At 48.7% G+C, this 12,829-nt stretch overlaps 1 protein-coding gene across 7 annotated transcripts in view; it reads right to left on the bottom strand.

Annotated features, from left to right (window-relative positions):
* Window positions 1–1,683: 1,683 nt before the first annotated feature.
* Window positions 1,684–12,829, bottom strand: part of GRAP2 (GRB2 related adaptor protein 2) — a 96,977-nt gene continuing 85,831 nt past the window's right edge. For 4 of the 7 annotated variants that reach the window (XM_074226977.1, XM_074226978.1, XM_074226975.1 and 1 more), the window contains 5 exons: window positions 9,550–9,718; window positions 7,342–7,605; window positions 5,770–5,883; window positions 4,058–4,210; window positions 1,684–3,232 (listed from right to left, as the gene is read on the bottom strand). In XM_074226977.1, the coding sequence (XP_074083078.1) occupies window positions 3,053–3,232; window positions 4,058–4,210; window positions 5,770–5,883; window positions 7,342–7,605; window positions 9,550–9,718 (880 nt within the window). In that variant the 3' untranslated portion in view covers window positions 1,684–3,052. The remainder of the gene's footprint in view (window positions 3,233–4,057; window positions 4,211–5,769; window positions 5,884–7,341; window positions 7,606–9,549; window positions 9,719–12,829) is intronic. The other 3 variants (XM_074226979.1, XM_074226980.1, XM_074226981.1) reach the window with 3 other exon arrangements.

The raw sequence follows: 12,829 nt of genomic DNA, 5'->3' as shown, positions 1-12,829 counted from the left end.
AAAATAGCATTTGAATCAATTCAACATAAAGTCTGCATTGGAAAACTTCAGGAAGCCTTGAATATGCAAGGTGGACTTTTTTTTTTTATCTATTGCTGCATGAGCCCCCACTTCTGGTCTCCAGGCTTGGCACTTTCCTGCCCACTCTAGCCTCTGACTGGGACACGGATGGCAAGATGATCTGCCAGGGCCCCTTGCTAGCAACCCAGAGTTCTTGGGTAATGCCTCAGGGAATTTAATTTAAAGGCAAGAGCCCAGTCCCCAGAATCTCCCTTAGCTCAGCCTCGGCCTCTCTGCTAAGCCTCTTCTTCCCATGCGTGGTCTGCTGAAAACATATGGTTTGCAAACACTGTGCAACCAAACGTGACTTTTGACTTTTATTTACTGTAATGTTTTCTTCCAGGGACTTGGCCCAGAAATAGCTCCAAGGGCTCTCTGCCTTTGTTCCCTTCCCTTCTCATTCTTCTTTTGTGCCCGCCTGCTCCTTGCCTTCACTCTGCCTCCCCACCCCTGTCTTCCCCCTTGCACCTTCTGTGCTAATTTCTCTTTCTAATTGTGCAATTTCTCATTTTTAAACCTCCTCCTCCTTTCTCTCCTGTCTTTTTCCTCTCTCCCTCTCCCTCTCCCCTTTCTCTCTTCTCTTTTTATCCCTCTCCCCCTTTCTTTCTCATCCTTTCCCTTTTCTCTCTCTTCTCCCTCTCCCTTTCTTTCTCTCATTATTTCTTCCCTTTCTCTCTTTTCCTCCCTCTCTCCTTTCTTTCTCTTTTTCTTTCTCCCCTTTTCTCTCTCTCCCTTTCTTTCTCCCTTCTTCCTCTTTTCTTCTCCCTTTCTTTTACTTCTCTTTTCTCCCTCCCTTTTTCTCTCATCCTCCCCATTTCTCTCTTCTGCTCCCTTTCCCCTTTTCATTCTTTTTCTTTCTCATCTTCTCCCCCCTTTCTTCTGCTTCTCCCTCTTCCCTCTCATTCTTTCTTTTTCTCCCCCTTTCTCTCCTCTTTTTCTTTCTCACTTTCTCCCCTTTCTCTCATTCTTTCTCTTTCTCCTTCTCTCTTTCTCCTCCTTTCTTTTTCTCTCTCCCTTTCTCTCACTGCCCAGCCCCACCCCCATCTCACTTTTCAAATTCCTTTCCTTGGCTGATCCACTTAACCTCTTCCTCCTTGCTTTTCTTTTGAGCTCTGAAGTTGTGTCCTGAGCTTTTGAAATCTCTCCCCTCCTGTTTCCCCCCTTTCATTGCTTCCCTTTCCCAGGGCTGCAGAGCACTCATCACTCATCCTCTGCTGCCCCCCCACCATTTTCCGGCTATTTTCTCATCTTTCCTCTAGACCCACTGCTGGTCCCATTCTGCTTCTTCCCTTTTCTCCGACGGCTCATGGCGATCCGAATGCACATTGCACGGAGGGGGGGGGTAACATTTTTCTGGGGCAGAGTGCTCTTTTTCCCCACCCCTCCTTTTCGCTGGTCTAGCAGGAAGTAGACCAAGACAGAAAAAGAGAGAAGGAATGTTCCCCCATTCTTTACCTTCCCCATTGCCACATTGACATATTTGTCCCAGGGCCTTCATCCACTTCACTGAAGGCCCCCTCCCAGGGCCCTCAATGCTTGCTGGACAGGTTGACCCATGTAGGGGAGTCCCCAGCAGCTCCTCCCCCTCCCCCCTCCTGCCAGAGATTTCAACACTTGTCTTCTGCTCCCCCAGGTGTTTTCAAAATTACTTGGCCATTTTCTGGAGGAGAGCAGAGCTGGGGGAGCAGGCAAGTTCTCCCAGATTCTTTCTTTCCCAAGTGATGCCAAGCCCTTCACAGAGGCAGGTCTAGTGGCCACACAGAGCATCCCAAGGGATGCCTCACAAACCCAATGCTCACCACAGTATCATATTAATTAGACCATCAAACAACTCCCCTTTGCTCCTCAGGGGATCTGCACATGAACCCGGGTCTCCGTCTGGTGCCACTGAGATAGGCACCTCTGAAACCGAGAAAATAAAGAGGGGATGTCCTTGGGATGCCACTCATGTTGGTACTCGGGGCTCAGAGCACTTTGCAAAATCCACCCTCCTCCTTCTAAGGGAAAAAAAAAAGACTCTTGGTCAAGTGGGTTGGGAAAAGTCCTTGGATCTCCTGAGGCTTGGCCCACTGTGCCTCAGTCTCTCCATCTGGGCAATGAGGACATGGGAACTACACAGTAGCTTCAAGGATGGATCAGCCAGGGCCTGATGAATGACTGATCCAATGTTCCAATGTTGACCAGATACTTAGAAAAGAGGCCTGGGAAAGCTAGGGTTTCCTTAGGATGTCCATGGCAAAATGCCTACGACTCATTCCTTCTCCTTCTCTAAATGGGAAGCAGTGAGATAGAGTGTAAGAGAATCAGAAGCTCTGTGTTCATATCCTGCCTGATGCTTATGATGGCTCTAGAATGAGAGGACTGGATAAGAGCAGACTTTCTCAACCTTGGAATTTAAAAATCTACATATTTTTGGATGCTGGTTTCCTTTGTGATCCTGTGTATTTTATTGTTTGCATTTAAAAACATGATTATGAGAAGGCTTCCTCAGACTGTCTGTCCAAAGGGTCTTCCTGATTTTCAGGTCCTGAGCCCTGTTCCCCACACCCCCGCTTTGTGGTGCCATCCAAGGCCTTTGTCGTTGCCCTTCCCCCAGCACAACCAAGAACCCATCCCCCTTCTGAAGAGAGAGCTGGTACCTGTTGTGACCTCAGCAGGTTCAGCTGGCAGAGTTGGGGTGAGGCAGGGAGTGGATGGCAGGCTGAAACCTGCCCCGACCAAATATCACCGCTCCCCCATTTTGGGGAGGAGGTCTCTGCTTTCCTGCTCTTTAGAAAAGCCCAGGAGCAGAGACCCCCCCCCACACTCTCTTCCTGTGGGACAGGGGAAGTGGAATAAAAATAACCCCCCACCCGGGAGCCTTTTATGTTAACTCATTTATCAGTCAGCTCCCCAATAAATTATAGTAATAAAACAGTGCATCTTCTGCCTCTGCCCTTCCACCTCCCTGCCTGGCTCAGACTGCAGCCCAGAGGCTTGGGTTCCAGGGGCTTCAGCGGAGGAGGGGGGCCACGTAGTTAGCTGGGAAAAGGCCCAGCCTGTTGTGCAATCTGCCGGTCCACCAGGATGTGTTGGAGCTGTCCAGGACCTCTACCACGTCTCCAGTGGAGAAGCCCAGCTCATCTTCTTCCTCAGCCTCAAAGTCATAGAGGGCTCGGACCCAGCGCACTCTCTGTGAAGTGGGGGTGGGGGGCAGGGAAGTGGGAAAGGGGCAGAAAGAAAGGATCAGGTGTGAATCTGGGGCTTCCCATGCTCCTTCATCCCCTCCTCCTTATCAAAGGGCCAGAGAGCAGAACCAGGAAGAGTGGAACCAGGCCAAGAACAGAACCAGGCAGAATTCAAGGCAAAGTGAGGCTTGCCTGCACCCCTGAACCTCTCCTCCAGCAAGTCATTTCTGCTCCACGAGGAAGAGCTTCCTAGCAAGGTTCAGCTGAGGGACTCCCAGTGTGGAAATGCTATCCCTTGATGCAGATCAGTGACTTTCCTAATGCAATGTCTTAGAAAAGGGGTTGGAATTAGACAGTTGGTTAAGGTGTCAGAGGCTAGACTTGAACCTTGACTCTTCCTGCCTCCATGACTCATGTTGCCTTTGGTCTTAACATTAGAACACTTTAAAGTGGAGCTTGAGAGCTAATTGGTGGAGATCTTCAGGCAGAGCCTGGATGGCCCTTACTTGGGGCTAGGATAGTGGGGACTCATGGTCAGGTGGTTCGCTGTTGGGCCTTCATTCTCAAGAGGACCACAAGCGTTTCATTAGATTGGAAGCGCTTTTGAGTTCTGGGACTGTTGCCATTTTGTCTTTTTTTTTTTTGCAAGGCAATGGGATTAAATGACTTGCCCAAGGTCACCCAGCTAGGTAATGATTAAGTTTCTGATTAAGTTTTGCTTTGCAAAAAAACAAAGAAACAAAGTTTCTGAGGTCAGATTTGAACTCAGGTCCTCCTAACTGGCCTCCCCCACCCATTTTTCTTTATACTCCCAATACCTAGCAGAGTACCTGGCAGCTAGGAGGTAGATTAATTGATTGACTGAGGCCTGGTTGGTGGGTAGCTGGACTCTGAAGCCCTGGGGGCAGCTCCATTTTGAGTACGCTGGAAGGGGCTGGTCTAATTCTTGCCTCAGTCTCCCTCATGAGGGCCTCCTTGACCTTCTGAAACCACAGGAGGAACACTTGAAGCAGAAGGACCTTCTGCGACCAGGCTAAGGAAGCCTGGCCTGCTATTCAGTCTCCAGACACTGTCCCTGGGCCCCCAGACCTCCAGACCTCCAGGCCCCAAATGGTGCCTTCTCTACGCTGTGCCCCTGGCCTCCCTTCCTTCCTTTAGGGGGCCTTCCCTGACCCTTCCCCTTATTACTATTCTCCTCTTCCTGAGATTATTTTGGGATAAAGAGCTCAGGTTTAAAGATACAAAAGACCCCAGAGGCCACCTAATCCAGCCTCCAGCCCCGAACTCTACAGATAAAGGAACAGAACTCCAGGGTCATGAATGACTTGTCCAAAGTCTCCTGGGTAGGATGCCTCCACCCAAGTCAGTGCTCTCATCTTATTTAAACTGGGCTATCTCCTTCCTAGGGAAGGGGCTGCCCCTCTGCATTAGGATGAAGACAGGGATATCCCCCTTCTATCTTTGTCCCCCCCACCTCCCCTGGGGCCTAGCACAGTGGCCGGCTCATAGTAGGTGTTTATTAAAAGCTTGCTATATTGACTTGAAAGGCCAGGGAGAGTCCCCAGAAGTCTCTGCTCTCCAACTAATCCCTCTAAGTCACTTCTGAGTCTCTTCCAGTGACAGAAACCAACTGGCTGCAACGTGTAATAACAGAGCTCCCAGTTACTGTCCTGGAGCCAGGAGGGATGGGTGATGAGCTGTCTCCTTGGAAGATGTTGCCCCAAGGGCGGGAAGGCCTCACCTAGGGTGTGTTACTGGAAGCAAGTTCCTTTGAGGAATGTTGGTGCCTCCAGGTCCTGGATGAGCTGGTCCAAGGTCCCCCAATAGTGGGAGACAAGTGACCCTGCCTGCCAGGCCCCCCACAATCACGGGCTGAGGCTAGGGCCCTGCTTAAGAATCACCAGATTTCAGAAGGGGAAGGAACCTCTCCAAAGCCACCTCCAACCCAGTGGTCACCCAACCTTTGCCTGAAGACCTTCTATGACTGCCTGCCCATTCCACTGGCAATTATTAGTCCTTTCTGCTAGACCCCAAAGAGGAATGCCTTCCCTTTCTCCTTGTGCCCCAAGGGCCCCTGATACTATACTCTGACACTGTGGAGGGCTGTTATCCAACTCAAGCCCCTGCCTTCCATCATCCTGAGCAGGCCCAGGGAACTGGGTTGGGGGGCAGTCCCCAGCAGGCATGCCCCATGGGGGGCTTATATCTGTCCGTTGCTATCTGATCTCTATTCTGGTAGAGGCAAGGCCAGGTTCAAGGCAAGGTTGGACAATATAAAATGGGGATAACAGGCTGAATCTTCCTGCCTTCATCAGTTGGGGGCAAGAGGGCTGACTCTAGGCCTAGGATGGTTCATTTAGGCCCCTGCTGCTACCCCACCAAGCCTAGTGCTGGTCCTTAGAGATGAGCTTCCACCCCCACCTCCCTAGAGCAGTTCTCCCTGCGTCCCTCTTTGTCTTTTCTTCCTTTCTCCATCCCTTCCTCCTCCTTCTCCACCTCCAGCTCACTTAGGTCCATCTTCTCTGGCTGCTTGGGTACCTACCCCCACCATCTGCAGCTGCTCGGGGTCTGTGTGTCTCCGATGCATGAGGGCCGCGTTCATCTCACTATTCATCCGGCGCCCTTCGCTGATATCGAGGCTGCCTCCTCGGCGGTCCTATGAAGGGAGATCATTAATACCCTCTCATCTAGGGGGGAAGAGGCCTGCTCTGGAGAGGACTCAATGTTTCCCTACCTGTGTGACCCTAGGCAAACCATTTCAACCCTTTGGGCCTCAGTTTCTTCATTTGTAAAACTAAGAAGTTGGATATAATGATGTCCACTTCCTTTCCAGATCTAATTCTATGATCTGGTGACTTTTCCACTATCCTTCCTTCCCATCAACAGTTTTTATAGATTTTTATATCTTATATTTTATATAAGATTTTATAGATTTTAAAGTGCTCTGTAACTAAAGGTTACTATTATTATTGTTAATTATTATTGCAATAGTGGCCTAGATAGATAGATCTAAGACCTGAAAGGACCTTGCAGGCCATATAAGTCAACCTCCTCATTTTACAGATGGGGAAACTGAGGCCTAGACTGGGGAATCAATTTGCTCAAGTCCTCTGGCTGAAGATCCAATGTTCTTTATATAGTAGTTAATATTCTAATGGGACTGATGAATAATATTAGCATGGCCTGCCTCCCAGAGTGGTTGTTCCATGTAAGGAAGGTAACTTGTAATTCTTAAAGTATTTGGAGAAATGTGAATGATTTGAATTTGAGTTCAAATGCAGGCTCTGACCTTTATTACCAGTATGACCTCTGGTAAAATTATTTTATTTTTCTGGACCTCAGTTTCCCCATCTGTAAAATTGGGCTAGATGATCTCTGAATTCTAACATTAAAAGTCCAAAACTGCAGCTTTCAGCCACTTGGAACTCCTTCATGGGGGGGAGACCTTGGATGATGTGAATCCAAGCAAGAGGCCACCAAGCTTCTTTCCAAGTGACCTGAAGGTCAAGGGCATGGCCTCACTCACTTGAGCCCTCTCCTTGTCTTTGGACATAGGCCTCCTTGGCCACAAGTCTCCCATACCTCTCATGGACAAATGGTTTTCATCCTAACTGGTTCTTGGACATCTTCCCTTTTCCCTTTCTCTTTTCACCCTCAGAAGACCACCAGAAGCTTGCCCAGCTTGGGAGGACATGCCCCAAGATGAGCTTCCCAGAACCCTAACTCTTTGTCTTAGACACTGGGAAGGGTGGCAGCCACCAAAGCTAATTCTGGCTTGGGTTAAAGAGCCCTCTGCAGAGCGTACCCACTGGACCAAGGATATCCACTGCATCTTACTCTTCTTTCTTTCTCGTTACTTAATAGTGGGAAAACATCTTATCGGCCCATGACTTTATCTCCTTTCATCTTCAAAACATCCCTGTGGTATTCCCATGGAACAGATGAGGATGCCAGGGCCAGAGAAATGAAGCAACTTGCCTAGGGTTGCCCAGTAGGTCAACATGAACCTTAGTCTGATATCCTTTTCCTTTGGTTACAGTACCAGCCTTTGGCCCAAGTCATCCACCTCCTCTTTGTCCCCCCGCCACACCCCAGGTTCCTTCTCTTAGGGTACCTGCTGAAGATGGTGCTGCTGGTATCGCTGCTGCTGCTGCTGCTGCTGCTGTTGGTACTGCTGGGACATCATCATAGCCATCGGTTGTGGTGGTCCTGGTTGTGACTGGTACACTGGTGGCGGCTGCACCTGATAATGGGACTGCAGGGCAGGAGGGTGATCAAACAGCTTCCTATTTGTTGAAGGCCGGCTCTCTTCTCCACCACTTCCACTGATGTGAAGTCCTTCCTGGAGCCGTTGTTCTAGGCTCCCACCCCTTCGGTCCTGAAGAGATAACAAAGGGAACCATGGGTCACATCAGAGGCCTTATAGGAGGCAATATCAGAGGCTATCTAGTCCAACCATTTCATTTTGGGCAGGAAAACACCAATGCCCAGTGGGAAGTGGCTTGTCCAAGGTCATACAGATGATAAATGGCAAATATGGGATTTGAACCCATGTCTCCCAAGTCCACAGTTTTCCAATTTACAGATGGAGAAACTGAGGCTCAGAGAGGGAAAGTGACTTGAGTCATTTCCTCCCACCAGCTTCCAACTTTGTCTAGCACCATCTTTTCCTGATGCAAGGCAAGTCAATAAACATTTATTAAGAACATACTGGGCTAAGCACGGTTCAGGCCTCCAGTGGCTTTCTGGAGAAGAAGGTGTTAGAATAGGCTCACAGAAAGGGATCCATTCTAGTCCCCCCCTTTTTCACAAGGGCACCTCCAAATATCCCAGATACTTAGCCTGCTTGGAACTTGAGAGATTCCCAAGTCTGGCAAACTTCACTCATAGACTAGGCACTAGGTCATGCCAACTCCTCCCCACCCTGCTCTTGGAAGGTTCCTCCTAGGTCTAGATTTAGGGCTCTGGTCTTATTTTAGCACTTTCTAGTCAATTCTGTCCCAGTTGGATCAATCAGAGGGACAGGGTGCTAGCATAAGTCTCTTGTACCCATGTACACATCTTGGGAATTTAAAGCCTTTATTCATTTCCAGTTTCATGGCCCTAGAGCTGAAAGGTCTCTGAGACCATCTGGTCCAAAACTCTCATTTTACAGAGGAGAAAACTGAGGCTCCAGAGGAGGTGGAGTGACTCGTCTATAGATATATAAGCAGTGACAGTCAGAGGTGTGATTTGAACCCTGGTCTTCTGCCTCCAAGGTCATTGCTCTTTTCCTTCTATCATGGTTCAAGGAACCTGAAACTCTGGAAACTGAAGCTGCCTTGTCTCTTTCTACCTGAAGTGGGGGGAATTTCCTTCATGACCACACTCTCTTGTACCTTCTCCTCAGGTTGGACCCTACTCGTCCACTGGACCAGGTGGATCTCCCTCCCCATTGGCCTTATTGCTCTGCTCTTCTCCAACAGCCAATGCCTCCTTCTAGGAGCTGCCTCTTGGCCCTCTGCTATTTTCTCTGAAAATTAATTTATAGCTAATCATAAAATGGTTACAATAATTAAACCTATAAATAAGAATGCCTCACATACACATATCTCATTTTAAGAGTTCCTCCTAAGGAAGCTTTGAGGTCATGCCATAGGATCCTGGGAGGGATTTTAGAGGTCCTTTAGTCTAACCTTCCTCATTTTACAGAGTAGGAAACAGACTCAGAGGGAGTAGGACTCGAATTCAGGTCTTCTTTATCTCTGGACTAGTTCTCTATCCATTGTGCCATTTTGTCTTCAATTTAAAGATGAGGAAACTCAGATGATGTGATGTGACTGGTTCAGGATATCCAAGCTAGGAAGGGTTGGTGATTCCCTGTGTCCTGACTGTACCTTTGCTCTCCCTTATGCCTTCTTCCTTCTCCTCTGCCTCTTGTTTTCAAGACCCAGCTTAAACCCTTTTTTTTTCCAGTCCTATGGCTCGCCCGGCTCCACCCAGCCCCATGGCCTTCACTCGTTTTCCTCCTTTACACTTTTGCATCTTGTATCTTTCTAGTTATTGGTCCATTGTCTTCCCTAGTCAAGTTTCACTTCACTCAGTGATCATTTATTAAGCGCCCACCATACCAAGGTACTACATATTCCGTTGGAATGTAGGCGCTTTAGGGCAGAGATTGTTTTGGCCTTTCCTTCTCTTTGCTTTCTGTTTTTGATTCAACATTTACTTCATTGTCTGGAAAACACTGGGTGCATAAGTGCTGACCCCCTACTATAGTAAAGATGGCACCCTCAAGCCTGATGCTCTTCCTCCTTCCCCTTAGGGTGTCCCGGGGTGCTACCTGGTCTTCTCGGCTCCCATCCCTCAGGTAGATTTGTTTCTGCTTTGAGATGGAGGACGTCCGGTAGAAATTCACCAGCTGGTTCAGAGACTGAAATTTCTCTGTCCACAGGAAGTAGTGGCCCTTGGAGTCTCTCATGACCTTGAAGTGTTGGACATCCTCCTCGTGCCTGAGCCAGAAGAACCCAAAGGAGTCATTACAAAAGGAGATCTTCCCACAATCACACCTCCAGGAGATGCGAGAGGGAGGCTGGGGAGAGCTGTGAGCATCTTTGTCACGACCCAGCCCAGTCTGGGGAGGATGAGAACAGCCACTGGACCACCACCCAGAAGGAAAAGCAGGAAGGATCCTCCCTCCCATGCCACAGGAGGGCTGTTATATCGGCTGAAAGCCATTTTCCAAGCCAGGTTCTGTCAAGGACACTCCAACCAATATCTCTACTACAGACAAAAATAAAATACAATAAAATAAATCCCAACAACTGGCTAATACTTCTGTGAGCTCCTTGAGGACAAAGAGTGGTCAAAGGCCTGGTTTCAAAATTCATCTGGTATATGAAGTATCTAGAGGGTCGTCCTGGGGGAAAGGGATTAACCTGGGAAGACGGTTGGTTGGTTGGGAGGGAGGTGGGGAGCCAGGGTGGCAACATGGCAGAGAAGCAGGTTTCAACTTCATGTCAGAAAAACTATGCTCATCATTGGAGCTACTTCCCGTCCCTCAATAATGGAAAATCATGGTCCCCATTGCTGAAGGGGAAATGGGCAGGGGCTTGACCACCAGTCATCACATATTCTGAAGACTGTAGGATTGAAGGGAAGAAAAGAAGCTCAGAGTCAGGATCCAATCCCTTTCTTGTTGGGAGTCAAGGGAGGAAGACCCCCGAGTGAAAACTTGCCCCCTTCATCCCTCTGTCAAATGGAGGGACTGCGCTAGAGAACCTCTAAGGTCCCTTCCAGATCTATATGCCTGACTACAAAAATGTAGGAGGACTCACCCTTGAGGATCATCCCTAATTAGCCTCAAGAATGTACAATGGTTAAAAATAATTAGTATTCATCCAGCTCTTTAAGGTTTATAAAGCATTTTTGCACAGTGCTTTCTCATTTGATCTTCTTAACTCAGGGAGGTTATTCCCATTTTACAGATGAGGAAACTAAGTCAAAGAGTGACTTGCCCAGGGTCACTCAGTTTGAGTCTTTGAGGCTGCATTTGAACCTGGGTCTTCCCCGGGTCAGGTCCAGTGATCGGTGCACTATGTCTCCCCCTTGCGACCAATTTAGGAAGCATCCCTTAGGAACCCACAAGCGCAGGAATCCTATGAAAGCTATAGTCCTGGTCTAATAGACTTCCTTCACTTGACTCCAAGGGCAGAATTAGAAGGAATGGGGGAAATGGCAGAGAGGCAGTTTGGGCCTGGAGGTCAGGAGAAACATCCCAAGGTTGAGAGATGTCCTAAATTGCTTTTGAGAGGCGTCTCCTCCTTGGAGGTCTTCAAAGAAAGGCTGGGCAGCCCCCATGTTGGAAATGGGGAAGGGGGACTGGAGCCAAGGCTCCATGAACCATCACAAGCCCTGATTAGAAGAGGATAATACAAAGGGCAGAGCAGCTAGGTCTTATTCCCAGGGTTGAGAATCATAGATTGAATCATAGACTTGAATTCTCTCATTTATAGGCATGGAAACTGAGGCACGGAGAGGCTGTGACTTGTCCCAGGTCACACAGGGATTTGAACCCAGGGCTTGAGTACTAGCCCAGTGCCCTATCCATTCTACCACTCTACCCCTCAACTAACAACTTCACTGGGTGGGTAGAGTTGGGAAAGGTCTTATGTAAAATTTGAACTTTGGAGGAAAACCAAGAATTCTAAGGCTAAGGGAAGAGAGAATGCAACCCAGATATCAGAGTACAAAAGCTTGGAGGGGCGAGACGGAGTGTTCACAAATGCCAGTTGTCGACCTGTTTATGCCCATTTAGCAGATGATGAAATTGAGGTTCAGAAGAAAGGTTCATCCGGGGTCGGTCACACATACTAGATCTGGTCCTCGAGCCAGGTCTTCTTGACTGACACTGAGTCTTTTCCCCTTCCTTGGGTACCCCACCCACCTTGGCTGTCCGGCAGGGCTGCAGTGAGGCTGAAATGAGACTACGGAAGGGAAGGGCTTTATACATTGTTAAGAGCTCTCTAGTTGTCAGCTCTTATTGGTATTAACTTCACCTTTGGGTGGCAGCTCTTCCATTTCAACCCTATGGGACAGACTGGCATTCATTAAGCTTCCTATGATGCTTGGGAGGAGAAGGGGGAGGAAGAAGAGGAGCAATGGCAGGGGGTGGGAGGGAGATATTATCCTAAGACAGTTCTGATCATCCATTTGCTATTTCTAATCTAAGGGTCCCCATTTATTAATAACTACATTTTTATTATCAGGAGAATTCCAGCTTGCAGGTCAGGGGCAGAGTTATCTAAATAGATAAACCTGGAATTCTTGCAGCGGGGGCAAAGTGAGGCAAAGGGGCAGGGATGGGAGAGAATACTGGGGACGATACATTCCAGGAAAAGCTGTCCATCTTCCCTAGACCAAGGCTGGACGGGGCCCCTGTGGCCTAGCCAATAGAGCCCAACCCATCTCCCTTTTAGAAAAGGAGAGGTGGAAGGTAATGGCCAATTGTGGAGGTCTTGTTTGCACTGAGTCTAAAGCAAGGAGTGGACCTTCGGCATCCCTGACAAAGTTCTGGGTGAGCCTCAGCAACCTGGGTGGCGAGTTGGACTGCTGTGGAGAGAGGGGATATATATGCCCTTCTGGATGTTAGCATCCTGGGGAAGAGCCCCGATTGGCCTTAGGGGAGTTCTGGATTGCTGGCTTACAGCGGCTCATCCCAGGCCTTCAGAAATAAAGTACCAGAACTAAGGCTGGACTTGGGGCTGTCGGCTTCCTGGATGGTTATCGGCTCTAAGGAAGAGGAGAGAGAGGTACAAAAAGAACAAAATTCAAGATGGGTCTCTCTAGGCTGCACGGTGAGTTGTTCTGCCCAGGATTTATGGTCCATCCATAATCATAGTGTCAGTCAAATTAATGAGGAACTGCACTGCTATGACAAAGGGAGGTGGCCCTCCCCGGCCCTCCCCGGCCCTCACTGCAGATGGTTTTGAAGTTGTAGGTAAGGTGGAGTGAACGAGAATTTGAGTTGAAGGAGGAGCCAAAGATATTTTTGATGTCAAGATAAAAAAGCTCCTGGGAGTTTCCCCCTTGATCTTCGATCCTGGGGCCAGCTGGATACTGAG

The sequence above is a fragment of the Macrotis lagotis genome, chromosome 2 (genome assembly GCF_037893015.1).
Source record: "Macrotis lagotis isolate mMagLag1 chromosome 2, bilby.v1.9.chrom.fasta, whole genome shotgun sequence".
NCBI classification, from domain to species: Eukaryota; Metazoa; Chordata; class Mammalia; order Peramelemorphia; family Peramelidae; genus Macrotis; species Macrotis lagotis.
Note: the sequence above shows the minus strand (reverse complement) of the source record. Positions and strands in the feature narration are given on the sequence as shown.